The sequence below is a fragment of the Stegostoma tigrinum genome, chromosome 33 (assembly GCF_030684315.1).
Source record: "Stegostoma tigrinum isolate sSteTig4 chromosome 33, sSteTig4.hap1, whole genome shotgun sequence".
In the NCBI taxonomy this organism is placed as follows: Eukaryota; Metazoa; Chordata; class Chondrichthyes; order Orectolobiformes; family Stegostomatidae; genus Stegostoma; species Stegostoma tigrinum.
Genome location: NC_081386.1, coordinates 33,522,629 through 33,536,600, shown reverse-complemented (window position 1 = coordinate 33,536,600; position 13,972 = coordinate 33,522,629). Strand labels below are relative to the sequence as shown.

Below are 13,972 nucleotides of genomic sequence, written 5' to 3'. Positions count from 1 at the left end.
AAACCGTTCATCATGTGTTTGTCTAGACTGAAAGTCTTGAAGACTCTTCATTTGTGCAGTTCATCATGACTGAATAGCCCACTTACCATTGAAACACAGGGTACCATACTCTACTGAGAGTTACTGTACAGCAGTGAAAAGCGGGGCCGTTGCCCCTCTTAACTCCCAGCCTAGTTGAAAACAATACTGTGGCCGATTACCACTTCTTTGCTTAACTTTGCATAGAAAAGGTATCAATATCACCTTAAGGGAATTCTGGTAATTACAGAGATTTATGAAAATGCCATCCAACTGATGGCTGAAGATTCAGAGGCACTTTATTGCTGTATGTTTGTTAATACGTTTGAAAGAATACCAAATTATTGTATCTTGTCTTTTATCAAGCCTGTAAACTTATTCATTAACTCACCTTTCTACAGCAGGGGCTGGAGGAGACCTCATTGCAGTTTGAAGAACTGTGGGAGTAATTAATAAAATGATGAAGGCAGTCAGTCTTACTCTCCTCATATTAACAGGTAATGAAAGATAGACTTACATTGCAATCTCAGGGCATCCCAGATAACTTTACAGCCAATTAAGTACTTTTGAAGTGTAACCAGTAATGTAGGAGATGCAACAACCGATTTTAAACACTGCAAGCTCCTGCAAAACAGCCATATGATGGTGACCAGGTAATCTATTTAATGTTGGTTGAAGATTAAATGTTGGTCCAGAACACACTTCTTCAAAATAGTGTCATGAGGTATTTTATGTTTATCGGAGGAGTAGATCGGCCTCAGTTTAACTTTTTGTTTCCTTCTATTCATGATATGTATGTGTCATTTCCTAGGCCAGTATTGATAGCCTGTCCCTAACTGTTTTGCTAAAGGTGGTGGTGAGCTGCTTTCTTGAACTCTTCAGTAATTTAAGGAGACACAGTGGTGGTTCTAAGGGAGTTCCAGGATTTTGACCCAGTGACAATGAAAGAAAGGCAATATAGTTCTAAGTCAGGATAGTGCCTGACTGGTCGTGCTATTCCCATACATCTGCTACCCCTGATTTTCAAAGTGGTAAACATTGTGGGCTTGGAAAGTACTATCAAAAGAATTTTGGTGAGACAGTACTGTGCATCTGGTAGTTATTACAATTGTTGCCACTGTCCATTTGATCTGAAAGAAGTGAATGTTCAAGAGGTAGATATTGCCAATCAAGTGGGCTAGTTTGCATAGAGTTGAGCTTCTTGCGTGTTGTTGGAAGTGCACTAGTTGAGGAAAATGAAGAGCATCACTTTTGACATGTATGCAAGTACGGGTAGACAGTAGATGAGTTACTTACCACAGTATTCCAAACTCTGACCTGCTGTTGTAGCAATAGTATTTATGTGACTGGTCTAGTCCAGTTTCAGCTAAATGGTAACCCCTAGTTTATTGATGGTAGCAGATTCAATTATGGTAATATCCTTGAAAGTCATGGGCAGATGGTTAGATTCTTTTTTGTTGGGGATGGTCATGCCTGGCACTGTTGCCTGCCACTTACCAGCACAAGCCTGAATGTTGTTTCAGACTTGCTGCATTGTCTTCAATATCTGAGGAATTGCAGATGGTGCTGAACATTGTGTGGATGTCAGCAAATATCCCTACTACTTGATGGAGGAAGGTCATTGATGAAGTGGCTGAAGGTGGTTGACCTTAGAACATCTTAATTAAAAGACAACATTTATGCCAATATAATAAAGTGTGAAGCTGGATGAACACAGCAGGCCAAGCAGCATCTCAGGAGCACAAAAGCTGACGTTTCGGGCCTAGGCCCTTCTTCAGAGAGGGGGATGAATGGTCTAGGCCCGAAACGTCAGCTTTTGTGGTCCTGAGATGCTGCTTGGCCTGCTGTGTTCATCCAGCTTCACACTTTATTATCTAGGATTCTCCAGCATCTGCAGTTCCCATTATCTCTGACACATGTATGCCAATGTTGTGATTTCTCAGTACTGCAGTGAGAATGTCAGTCTAGGTTTTGTGCACAAATCTCTTACAATCTTTGCATTTTAGTTGTCATAACAGGTGATTTTCAAGTTTTACATGTAGGAACTGAAACTTCTGGTCAGATGCTAAGCCATATGGAGCAGCTTGAAGTCCTGATTTGTAACATTATGTGGACTTGGTTCAGCCTCAGTACTTTGAACCAGAGTGTGGAGGCTATTAGTTAGGGCTCCTTTCCCAGATTATTATTTGCAGGAAGTCACTGAATAGGCTACTAATTGCGCACAGGATTAGAATAACACATCTCATCCCAATACTTGACCATCCTGCAGGGACCTGCTGTTGAGACTTCTACATGGGAATCAAGCACTTCAGCGAGCTATCTGAAGGATGTTGCCCACCTTCACCAGAGGAAATTGATGGTGAAACACTTACTCAAATGGAAAAGCCATTGTTACGCTGAGACAAAAGTGAACAGGAAGATGAGGCCATTGAGTCCCTGCATTGCTGAACTAGATAATAACTGATCAGTATATTAACTCAGGCCATAGGTTCATCACCCTTAATAGCCTTGCCTAACAAAAATGTATCAATCTGAATTTTTAACTTTTCAATTAACTGGCAGCCATTACAGCTTTGTGCTTCCTGGCTTCATCCCTTAATAAATAACCTAGCAGTGAATTTAAGGTTAAACCTCCATGTTTTGGATTTCCTCCTTTAAAACAAATGGTTCCTCTCTAACTAACATACTGAATAATTTAACCATCTTAAAAGCACCTCGGATGATCCTTAAAATCTTATCTACTGAAAGATAGCGGACATGGTAACTATTGAATCTAGTTTAACTAATCTCTGTGTAAGAGAGATAATATCAGTCCAACTAAAATCATTAATTTAGATTTTCAGAAACTAATATGACTTTTACAGTGTGTTATTTTCCCTTCAGTGTCTTCAGGTACTGGGGAGCCTCACAATTCTGAAACCAAGTGGCAATCTTTGAATCCTTTGTTTGGGAAACTTAACAACACGAAAATGTCAACAAAAGAAGTGAAAGAAGAAACAAAGAAAAAGATCTCAAACAACAGCTCCCAATTATCTCCTGATGTAACTCACCCTAGTTACCATAACTTAAGGAGATCTCTGCAGAGCCCTTTGGATTCTCCCCTTCATGCTAGAGTTTCCTCAGGAGATTCTGCTGTACTGGAGGCCATTCGATTGGCAATGAGTAGTGCAACTCAAACAAACAAACGGGAATTTTACTACATAATCTGGAAAGCTCTGTTCAGCAGTCAGATTGGAGCTACAAGTTCAGAACTGCGCTATCAACTGCCCCAGCTGCTTTTCTATCTTTTTCAGGCAACCAAGGACTCTGAGCCTTTCTTTGCATATGTTGAAAAGTTGATGCCATCAGGAGTCAACTGGAAAGTTGTACTAAGGTCCATACAGGGTGACGCCTGTTACATTACTTCAATTATGAGCAGAAGATCCTTCAGTGATTACATTGGATTGCTTCTTGCAGCCAGTGTGAAGTCAAGTAGGTCAACAATGGGGACTGACCCCTTCAGTATTCAAAATATACTGTTGAGTTTCGTTAAGAGGGTGCGTCAAGCCTTTTCCAATGAGTTAAAGCCCATTTGGTATTTCTTTGGTCAGAGTGTGTTCCCATTGTTTGAATCTTACATTGGTCACATCACAAAACAAATCCTTTTGACGCTAATAAACTTTGTCTTGGAACAAATGCTATTGTCGAACAATATAATTAAACTGGATGTTAAAGGACAGTGTTCCCAAGGTAAGGAATCATATCATTTCACATTTATTTTCCATAAATTCTTTCCAGTTGAGGATATGGACTTCTAGCAGTATCTTTCGTTTGAAGTGAGAACACCAGAAGATTCAGTTATTTCAAAATAGGTACCAATCAAACTCAGCTTAGTATCTACTATTAATATTGTCACACAGATATTTGTCCTTACCTGCAGTCACCTGTTTTCTGTGTCTCCTGCCCCCTCTGACACTTGTCTGTTCTCTGATTCTTGCTGCCCCTTCAGTCTAACTTTCTTTCCTACCGTGTCTTTCCTGTGCTTACTCTTGCTGTCCTTTCTTTGCTGTCCATGTCTGCACCACTAACCCCATCCCCACACTCACCTGGTTGCTGCCACTCTCTTCTGTTCCAACACATACACTGCTTTCTTTGGAAGACTGTTGAGTGCTCATCAGAGCGGTGACTACAAGTGACCTTCAGTCATTTCAAGGCCTTAGGGAGCAGAATTTGATTTTACTCACTAACAAACACGTGAAAGCAGCAAGCTCTGCTCCCAGAGCAGAGACAGATGGATTGATGTTCTCAAATAAAAACAATGTGCTAGAAATCTTAGTAGCATCAAGAGAAACAATTAATGCTTCATTTTAAATTGATACTTTGTGAGAAAAAGCCATTGAACTCGAAATGTTAACTGTTTCTCTCTCTACAGATACTGCCAGACCAGTATTTCCAGCACACACACTTATTCAGATTTCCAGCACCTGCAGTATTTGATTTTAGTTTGGACTATGTCCTTCCCTTTCTGTTGACTGCACAGGGCCTATTTACATTCAGGTTGTGTGGTCTTGCCCTGGCCTGTGGAGAATTTGATTCTCCAGTTGACAGCATTGCGCAAGGCTCAAGTGTCCAAGCTTCACTTGTCATAAACAGGCCAGTTTTTGATAAACTGGATGTAGTCCAAAAAGGAAAAGTCCGCAGGAAGGATCACGAGCCAAGAGAGGATCCTAATCATTTTGTTTGCCCAGTGAATTAAGGGGCATAAAGTTGGTATGATCCCTTTGAGGAATAAACAAAGAACAAAGAAAATTACAGCACAGGAACTGGCCCTTCGGCCCTCCAAGCTTGCGTCGATCGAGATCCTCTGTCTAACCTGTCATCTATTTTCTAAGGGTCTGTGTCCATTTGCTCCCTGCCCATCCATGTACCTGTCCAAACATATCTTAAAAGATGCTAACGTGTCTGCGTCTCCCACCTCCGAATGTATTCCTAATGTTCGTTATTTGCTGTGACTCACTGCAATCTTTGCTTCCATCCCTCGTTGTCAGGAATTTGTAGGTTCCCCACCTACACTCACCTTTACTGGCTCCATCCCCGCTTCTTTGACTTGTCTGTCTCCTCTCCACCTATCTTCTCCTCTATCCATGTTCGATTCGCCTCCCCCTCTCAGCCTATTTATTTCAGAACCCCCTTACTCTCCTCCATTTCTGATGGAGGGTCTAGGCCCAAAATGTCAGCTTTCCTGTTCCTATGATGCTGCTTGGCCTGCTGTGTTCATTCAGTTCCACACCTTGTAATCTCTATGCCTAAATGTTCTCTGTTTTTGGCCTTCATCTTTATTCCAATGTTACTGTGTTTGAGTGGAAGTCCCATTATAGTTTGATGCCTCATGTCTACATTTCATGTTCTCTGTTTTTTTAACTGTTATTGTTTAATTTTACAGGGAATCTGAACCAGCTCCTCACTTGGTGAGTTACTAAGCAGCCTGCATTAAATAGGTGAACTTTGTAGTATGAGTTTACAATTCATCTTTCATTGCCTGTTTATAAATATAAGCAAGTATAAATATTGGCTCCTCTGATCTTTCTCTTCATGATATTAAATGGCCCCATACCAAATCTAAAAATACATAATGACTTTTCACTGGTACCTAAACATTTCTTCTAAATAAAAACCGAAGGAACTTTGGATGCTGTAAGTCTGGAACAAAAACAGAAGTTGCAGGAAAAGCTCAGCAGATCTGGCAGTGTGTGTGAACAAAATATCAGAGTTTTGGGTCCAGTGACCCTTCCTCAGAACTGATGGTATTTGGAAAACTGTTTATATTCAGAAAATAGGGAGGGCGATGGGGTAGGCAGTAAATGTTAGTATAGAGCCCGAAGAGAGAGGAGAACAGTCTGATAGACAAAGGAGTTGATAATGATTTGCCAAGGAGGGGGAATAGTTGTTAATGGAACTGTTAGTAACTAACAGTAGGTTGAACTGGAAAGATGATAAAGCCTTTGAAAGATGTGATTCCTTCTTATTTCCTTCATAAATGGGAGACCTGTTTTAAAAGTGTGTTCCCTTAGCCTTGATTCTCATTGTACAGCCTGTCAAGTCCCCTTTCATGTTGTAATAACCACCTCAACTTCCCTCATAAGGCAACCCCCTCCCTCTCTGAAGCAGCCTTGGGAACCTTCTCCGAACTGATTCCAATGTTAGTCTATCCTCTCACTTACAGTGATCAAGTCCACACAGTGTGCTAGATGTGGTCTCACCAGTGTCCTGTGCAATTGTAACAAGCCATCCCTACTTTTCTCCTCCATGTCCCTTGCCATACAAGTCTAACAATCCATTTACCTTCGTAATGACTTGCTGTACTTGGATTCTGACCTCTTATGTTTCATGTATCAGAACACCCAGATCCTCCTAACCAAAAAACTGAAATAGAAAAATGAATAGGAATGGTTTGGTGGGATGTGGAACAAATGCAGGCAAATGGGACTAGTTTAGTTTGGAAAACTTGGTTAGCAAAGATGAGTTGGACCAAAGGGTCTCTTTCCGTGCTGTATAACTCTATAACTGTAGATGCTGGAAATCAGGAACAAAAACAGCAATTACAGGAAAAACTCAGCTGGCCTGGCAGCATCTGTGCAGAGAAAGCAGAATTAGCATTTGGGTCCAGTGACCTTTCAGAAATGTCTGAAGAAGGCAGAGGGATCGAGTTTAAGAGCCGCGAGGTTTTGCTGCAGCTCTACAAAGCCCTGGTGAGACCACACTTGGAATATTGTGTCCAGTTCTGGTTGCCCTATTATAGGAAAGATGTGGAGGCTTTGGAGAGGGTGCAAAGGAAGTTTACCAGGATGCTGCCTGAACTGGAGGGCTTGTCTTACGAGGAGAGGTTGACCGAGCTCGGACTTTTCTCTCTGGAGAGAAGGAGGAAGAGAGGTGACCTGATCGAGGTGTACAAGGTAATGAGAGGCATGGTTAGAGTCGATAGCCAGAGACTTTTCCCCAGGTCAAGATTGACTGCCACGAGGGGTCATAGTTTTAAGCTGTTAGGAGGAAGGTATAGAGGAGACGTCAGAGGGAGGTTCTTCACCCAGAGAGTTGTGAGCGCATGGAATACTTTGCCAGTGGTAGTCGTGGAAGCGGAGCCATTAGTGACATTTAAGCGACTGCTGGACATGCACATGGACAGCAGTGAATTGAGGGGAATGTAGGTTAGGTTATTTTAGTTTTGGATTAGGATTTTTCCACGGCACAACATCGTGGGCCGAAGGTCCTGTACTGTGCTGTACTTTTCTATGTTCTATGTTCTATGTAAGGCCCACTGGACCTGAAACATTAATTCTGCTTTCTCTCCACAGATGCTGCCAGATTTCCTAAGTTTTTCCACCAATTTCTCTTCTTGTGATCCACATCCTCCTGTATTGCAGCATTCTGCAGTGCCTCTTTGAAACAATATTCTGCTTTTCTGTTCTTCCTGCTGATGAAAACAATGGCTAAGGGAGGAGTGGAGATGCTTGGGCAGTGGGGAAAGGCTCTTTTTTTTCTCCGTGAGTTAAACCTGATCGGGTAAACATTTGTACATTATTCAAGAATACTGGAGTGTGAGATTGAAGCTCTAGCTGTTGTGATCAGCAACTGCTTGAGTTTCACTCTTGCAGGTTGTGACATTAATCAAACCAGTTGGTCAAATTACAGTTTTGCCGCTCAATCCCATATTCTACGAACATAGTGTAAGTCGGTTGTATTGCAGAAGATAGTGTGGCATGATTGTATTAAACAGAAAAATGAATGGGAACGATCTGTGAGCTTGTTAACAGAATGGATATTGTAGAATTTTGCTGTGTTTGGACAAGGATCTGGGTGTTGAGTGACAGAGTGCTCAATTCTGACTTGCACTCACTCAACATTTGATCACATTTCAGAGCAATTGACATTGTGAAGTTACTATTGCTATGAGTAAACACAACAGCAATTTTAATCACAGTCAGAGTTCTCAATTAGCATTGAGGTGAAAGAAGTGTTTGATTGTTGTTTGCTGATCATGCTGGAATGGAGGAACATTGGCAAGAAACGAAGGGTTATCTGTGTAATAATATGAAATAGCCCTGAAAGAAACCATCCAGCCTATCCTGTCTATGACAACTCTTTGAGCGAGTTATTCAATTAATCCTATCCTCTGCTGTTTGCCGTAGCCTTTCAAATTTCCACCTTCAAGAACTTATTCACTTGAATCAGTCATAGAGTTATCCAGCACAGAAACATATCCTTCAGTCTAACTGGTCCATGCTGACTAGGTTTCTGAAACTGAACTAGTCCCATTTGCCTGCGTTTGGGCCCATATCCATCGAAACCTTTCCTATTTATGTACCTGTCCGTATCTCTTGTAAATATGGTAATTGTATCTGTCTCTACCATGTCTCTGGCAGTTTGTTCCATATATGTACCATCTTCTGTGTTTAAAAAAAAAAGTTGCCCCACAGGTCTCTCTTAAATCTTTCCCCTTTCATCTTAAACCTATGCTGCCTAGCTTTGGAATCGTCAGCCTGGGAAAAGACCTTGACTCTTCACCTTATCTATGCCACTTGTGATTTCATAAGCCTCTATAAAGTCACCCCTGAGCCTCCTATGCACTAGTGAAAAAAGGGCCCAGCCGTTCCTGCTTCTCCTTATAACTCAAAATGTTTAGTCTTAGTAATATCCTTGTAAATCATTTTTGCACCCTTTCCTTTTTAATAACTTTCTTCTTATACCAGCGCAACCAGAATTGTATGCAGCACCCCAAAAGTCACCAATGTCTTCTACAGCCGCAACATGATGTCCCAACTCCTGTACTCAGCACGATGAAGACAAATGTGCTCAGATGCTTTCTTCACCACCCTTTGCCTCTTTCAAGGAACTATGTACCTATATCTCTAAATCTCTCAGTTCGACAACACTCTTCATGGCCTTACCGTTGACTGTATGAGTCCTGCCCTGGTTTGTGTTATCAAAATGCAACACCTTGCATTTATCTAAATTAATCTCCATATGCCGCTTCTCGGCCCATTGGCCCATCTGATCCAGATCTTGTTGTACTCTTAGATAATCCTCACTGTCGAGTATACCACCAATTTTGGTGTCATCTGTAAACTTACTAAACATGCCTCCTACATTCTCATCTGAATTATTTATATAAATGACAAGCAACAGTGGACCCTGCGCTGATCCTGTTGCACACTGCTGGTCACAAGCCTTCAATCCAAACAACAGCCCTCAACCCGAGCCTCTGTCTCCTACCATCAAGCCAATTTTGTCTCCAATTTGTTAGCTGTCCCCGGATCCCATGTGATCTAACTTTACTAACCAGTCTACCATGCGGAACGTTGTCTTGGGCCTCACAGAAGTCCATATAGACAATTTCTACTGCTCTGCCTTCATCTGTCTTCTTGGTCACCTCTTCAGAAAATCCAGTTAAGTTTGTTAGACATGATTTCCCGTGCACAAACCCGTGCTGACTATCCTCAACCAGTCCTTGCCTTTCCAAGTTCATGTAAAACCTGCCTCTCAGAATGTCCTCCAACAACTTACCCACCACTGACATCAGCCCTACTGGACCATAGTTCCTGGCTTTTCCTTACGACCTTTCTTAAATAACGCCACAGCATTAGCCATTCTCCAGAATTCCCACATCTCACCCGTGGCATTAAAAAATCTCAGCAAGGGGCCCCACATTTTCTTCCCTAACCTCTCACAGTGTGCTAGGATACACCTGGTCAAGTCCTGAGGATTTATCTACCTCTTTGCATTTTAAGACCTCCAGAATCTTCACTTCTGTAATATGGATACTTTTTCAGACATCACTATTTATTTCCTCAAGTTCCCTCGCTTCAATGACTCTCCACAGTAAATCCTGATGCAAAATATTCCTTTATTATCTTGTCCATCTCTGGTTCCACACATAGATGGCCTCTTTGATCTTTAAGGAGCCCTGTTCTCTCCCTAGTTTTTTTTTTGCCTTTAATGTACTTGTAAAATCTGTTTGGATTCTCCTTAACCTTATCTGCCAAAGCTATCTGAATTCCACTTTCTGCCGTGCTCTTTTCTCTCTTAAGTGTACTCCTACTCCCTATACTTCTGAAAGGATTCGCTTGATCCAAGCTGTCTATACCTGACAAATGTCTCCTTTTTATTGACCAGAGCCACAATATCTCTAGTTGTTTAGTGTTCCCTTCCTAAAACAGCCTTGCCCTTCACTCTAACAGGGATATACTGTCACTGAAGTCTCATTATCTTACTTTTTAAAGCCTCCCACTTGCCAGTCACCCCTTTGCCTGCGAACAGCCTCCCCGAATTAATTTTTGAAAGTCCCTGTCTAGTTCTGTCAAAATTGTCCTTGCTCCAATTTAGAACTTTAATTTATAGACAAGGCCTATCCTTTTCAATATCTGTTTTAAAACTCATAGAATTATTATTGGCCCCAAAGTAGTACTCCACTAGTGCTCAGTCACTTGTCCTGCCTTATTTTGCCAAAGGAGTTTTGCTCTTTCTCTACTATTGATAAAATTTCCTTGAACACACTTAACAAGTTCCTCCCCATCTAAGACCTTTGCACTCTGGCAGTCCCAGTCTATGCTTGGAAAGTTAAAATCCCCTACCATTACCTATTTTTCTTACAGATAGCTCCCTGGATATTTGCTCCCAGTTTCCTACTGACTCTTCGGCAGTCTATTGTATGATCTTATCAAGGTGATTATGCCCTGCTGATTTCTCACTTTCATCCATATTCCCTCACTGGACAATCTGCTTGGCCACTTGTATCTTTGTTATATCGGCTGTGGCACATTTGATCGCAAAGTGGCCAATGAGTCAGAATGCTGTTAGTTAGAGTCCCACGGAGCCTCGAGTAATCTAGTACATTACTGACTGTGTGTGACATTTTCGGAAGTTTATTAAACGATCTGTCTGCCTCTGTCAGATGCTGTAAAATAAATTCCCGTGGCACTATTTCGAAGAGTATAATGAAGTTGTCCCTGATGTGTGAAGTCAATATTTCGACAGCATTCCTACACACACATTGTCTGCCCATTATTTCATTGCTCTTTGTGGGATCTTGCTATTCAAATTGGCTGCTGCATTTCCTAATTATACGAGTGTCCATGTTTCAGAATATACTTAGTGGGCTGTAAAGCACTGTATAATGTACTGAAATCAAGAAAGGCATGAAAGAAATATAATTTCATTTATTATTACTGGGGTTGTGATTGTGCAAGTGTTAGGAACAAGTTTTCAGAGTATCAAAGTTTTGTAAACTCTCAGATGACACATTTGAATGCATAATGTGTTCTTAAACAAACAATTATTTTGTTCTACGCAGGGGTCTTCTTCATAACTTGACCTGGAATTTTGAAGCTGTTACAATAGATGATATGCAAATTCTTCTTCGTCAATCTCCTGCTGAACTGTATAGGACTACCAGAGTTTTTAAGGTCATTTCTGATTTTTCTCAGCTCCCCACAAGCTGCAACCAAGAATTTTTCCTTTCACTTAATAGAACCTTTTGCAACAAAAATTTCCAGCATCAATTCGACCTTCCCATGTTTTGTAGTATCATAGGAGGCTTGGCAGGAAACAAGTCAGGCCCCTTAGTCAGTGAAGTTTGCAATAAAATGAATTTCATATATACGTATCTCACTAAGGGATTAAATTTCTACACTGATTACTGTGAGAAAAGAAGAGTTGATGTAGGGTTTTTTCCTTCAAGTGACACCAGGCAAATTGAAGATATGCTTTGTAATTACGATTCGTGGGTTGTTAGAGATTTGTTCAACTCTACAGATTTTGGTTATTGTGCTGTTATGGATGAAGTTGGTTTTAGAAAAGCTATCTGCACTAATTCATCACTGTTGGAAAGCATCATGAAAAACCCAGCTCACTTTTGGCTGAAAGACTACTGTGATAGCAATTCAAATACAATGCTTGTTCCCACACTTATCACTGATGTAGTTAGTGAAGGTGTGTATATTGACTTCACCATCAGTCCAGCCACCATTGTCCCTCCTGTAAAAGGAGTAGACATCTACTGTCGTTATGAGGAGTGGACGGACTTCTCCATGGTGGATAATAAAGTGATCACATTCTGTGCCAGTCATGATGGTGACCATTTCACTCATGTGATTTGCACTGATCAGTCTGCACTTAAGGAGCTCATAAAGGGCAATTTTTGGCTGGCTGACTTTTGCAATAATTACTCCATTCTGAGTGGCAATAGTGAATTCTGCATGTATGACAAGTGGAAGGAGGATCCTATAGATCCATTGATAATCTCGTTATGTTGGAGGAGTGACCAAACAAACTTCAATAAATCAGTTTGCAATGATGTGATTCTCCTAAATAAATTGATGCTGGATCCTAGCAATACTTGGCTCCTATCTGCCTGCAATGCTGAGAACAGTTGCAATTATGAAGAGTGGCTGGACCCTCTTTCTGTAACCTCTGCTGTTGTTGCACTCTGCAAGGAAACTGATCAAGCAGCTTTTAACCGCATGGTTTGCACCAATCCATCACTCTTGGAGATTCTGTTGAATAATTCTGAAAACTCCTGGCTGAATGACTTCTGTCCCAGCAATCCACATTCCACAGCGGCGCCCACTGTAGTTCCAGAGGAAGGCAGTAATATAGTACCTCTCAGTTCTACTGCCAACCCAACCATGCAAGAAAATCTAATGACTGCTGTAGAAAGTCTTTGCCGCTATGAAAATTGGATGTACCCTGCTGTAGTAGATAGCACTGTGGTAGCAGTGTGTTTCAATATTGACAGGGAGCAGTTCAACATACATGTGTGCAAAAACCCAGTAATTCTTCAGGAGCTGTTGAAGAATGAGTTCAATCTTTGGCTGTCTGATGTTTGCAGTGATTCTTCCATTTCAGCTAGTGGTGATACTTATGTGGTCACGTACTGTCAATACAGTCAGTGGGCACATGAACCCATCGATCCTTACCTGGTAGATTTTTGTTGGAGGAATGACGTAGCAAATTTCACTCGATTTGTTTGTCGTAGTGAGATATTGCTAAGTGAGTTGTTGTTGTACCCTGAAAATGCTTGGTTAAAATCCCACTGCAGCATCCAAATCAATCCCCACACAAATGATCAGAATGAAAACTGCAGGTACGAAGAGTGGATGGATCTCTCTTCTTTTGATCTTGCTGCTGTTGAATTCTGTAGTCAGTATGACCTTGACAATTTTGTACAAGCTGCTTGTGACAATTCAACACGATTGTGGGGTTTGCTGATCAATGTGAGCAGCACCTGGCTCTCTAGCTACTGCTCTTATGTTGAAGCAGATGAAATAAATCCTGCTGCCACGTGCGTTTATTCTTCCTGGACAGAACAACGGGTGGACCCAACCACTGTGGCTCTCTGCTTTGACTATGATCAGAGCAATTTCAAAAAATATGTATGCCAAGATCCTGATGTGCTTCATGCATTGACCAGCGATCCAGAGAACACTTGGGTTGAGGCGGATTGCATGGAAATTAATAACTCTACCAACTCTACAGCGATCAAGATCTGCCCAGTGGAAGATCTCATCTCGCAACTCCAGTGGACGTGCACTCTGGGCTCATCTCAACTATGCACATCTGAACAGTTGCGATTGGGGGATATCCCTCCTTTACTTATATGTGGTTTGGAAAACGTTGGTCTGATGCTTCATAATACACTTATTGAGGATCTGACAGTAAGCCTTATGGATGCAATAAATAAGATCATCATGGTCTTAATGATCTTGGAAGATGATCAAATTGTGTTCCTTCAAGTTGTTCAGAATGCGAAAAGAAGTGTCCTGCAAACTGTTCTAAACTACTTGCAGAATGAGAAGGACTACAGAATCAAGAAAGAACTGCTGCAGTGTTTCGGGGTAAGGCATAAATAATACTAATTGCATTTATGGGAACTGAATTATATTCCTTTACTGGGTTTCCTGTCATATATTCTTTTAAACAT

The 13,972-nt window shown here is 41.3% G+C and overlaps 1 protein-coding gene across 6 annotated transcripts in view; it reads left to right on the top strand.

The window, feature by feature from the left end:
• The first annotated feature begins 303 nt into the window (after window positions 1–303).
• strc1 (stereocilin 1) overlaps window positions 304–13,972 on the top strand; it is a 65,026-nt gene continuing 51,357 nt past the window's right edge. For all 6 annotated transcript variants that reach the window (XM_048562872.2, XM_048562871.2, XM_048562875.2 and 3 more), the window contains exons 1-4: window positions 304–515; window positions 2,902–3,747; window positions 5,441–5,465; window positions 11,345–13,886. In XM_048562872.2, the coding sequence (XP_048418829.1) occupies window positions 476–515; window positions 2,902–3,747; window positions 5,441–5,465; window positions 11,345–13,886 (3,453 nt within the window). In that variant the 5' untranslated portion in view covers window positions 304–475. The remainder of the gene's footprint in view (window positions 516–2,901; window positions 3,748–5,440; window positions 5,466–11,344; window positions 13,887–13,972) is intronic.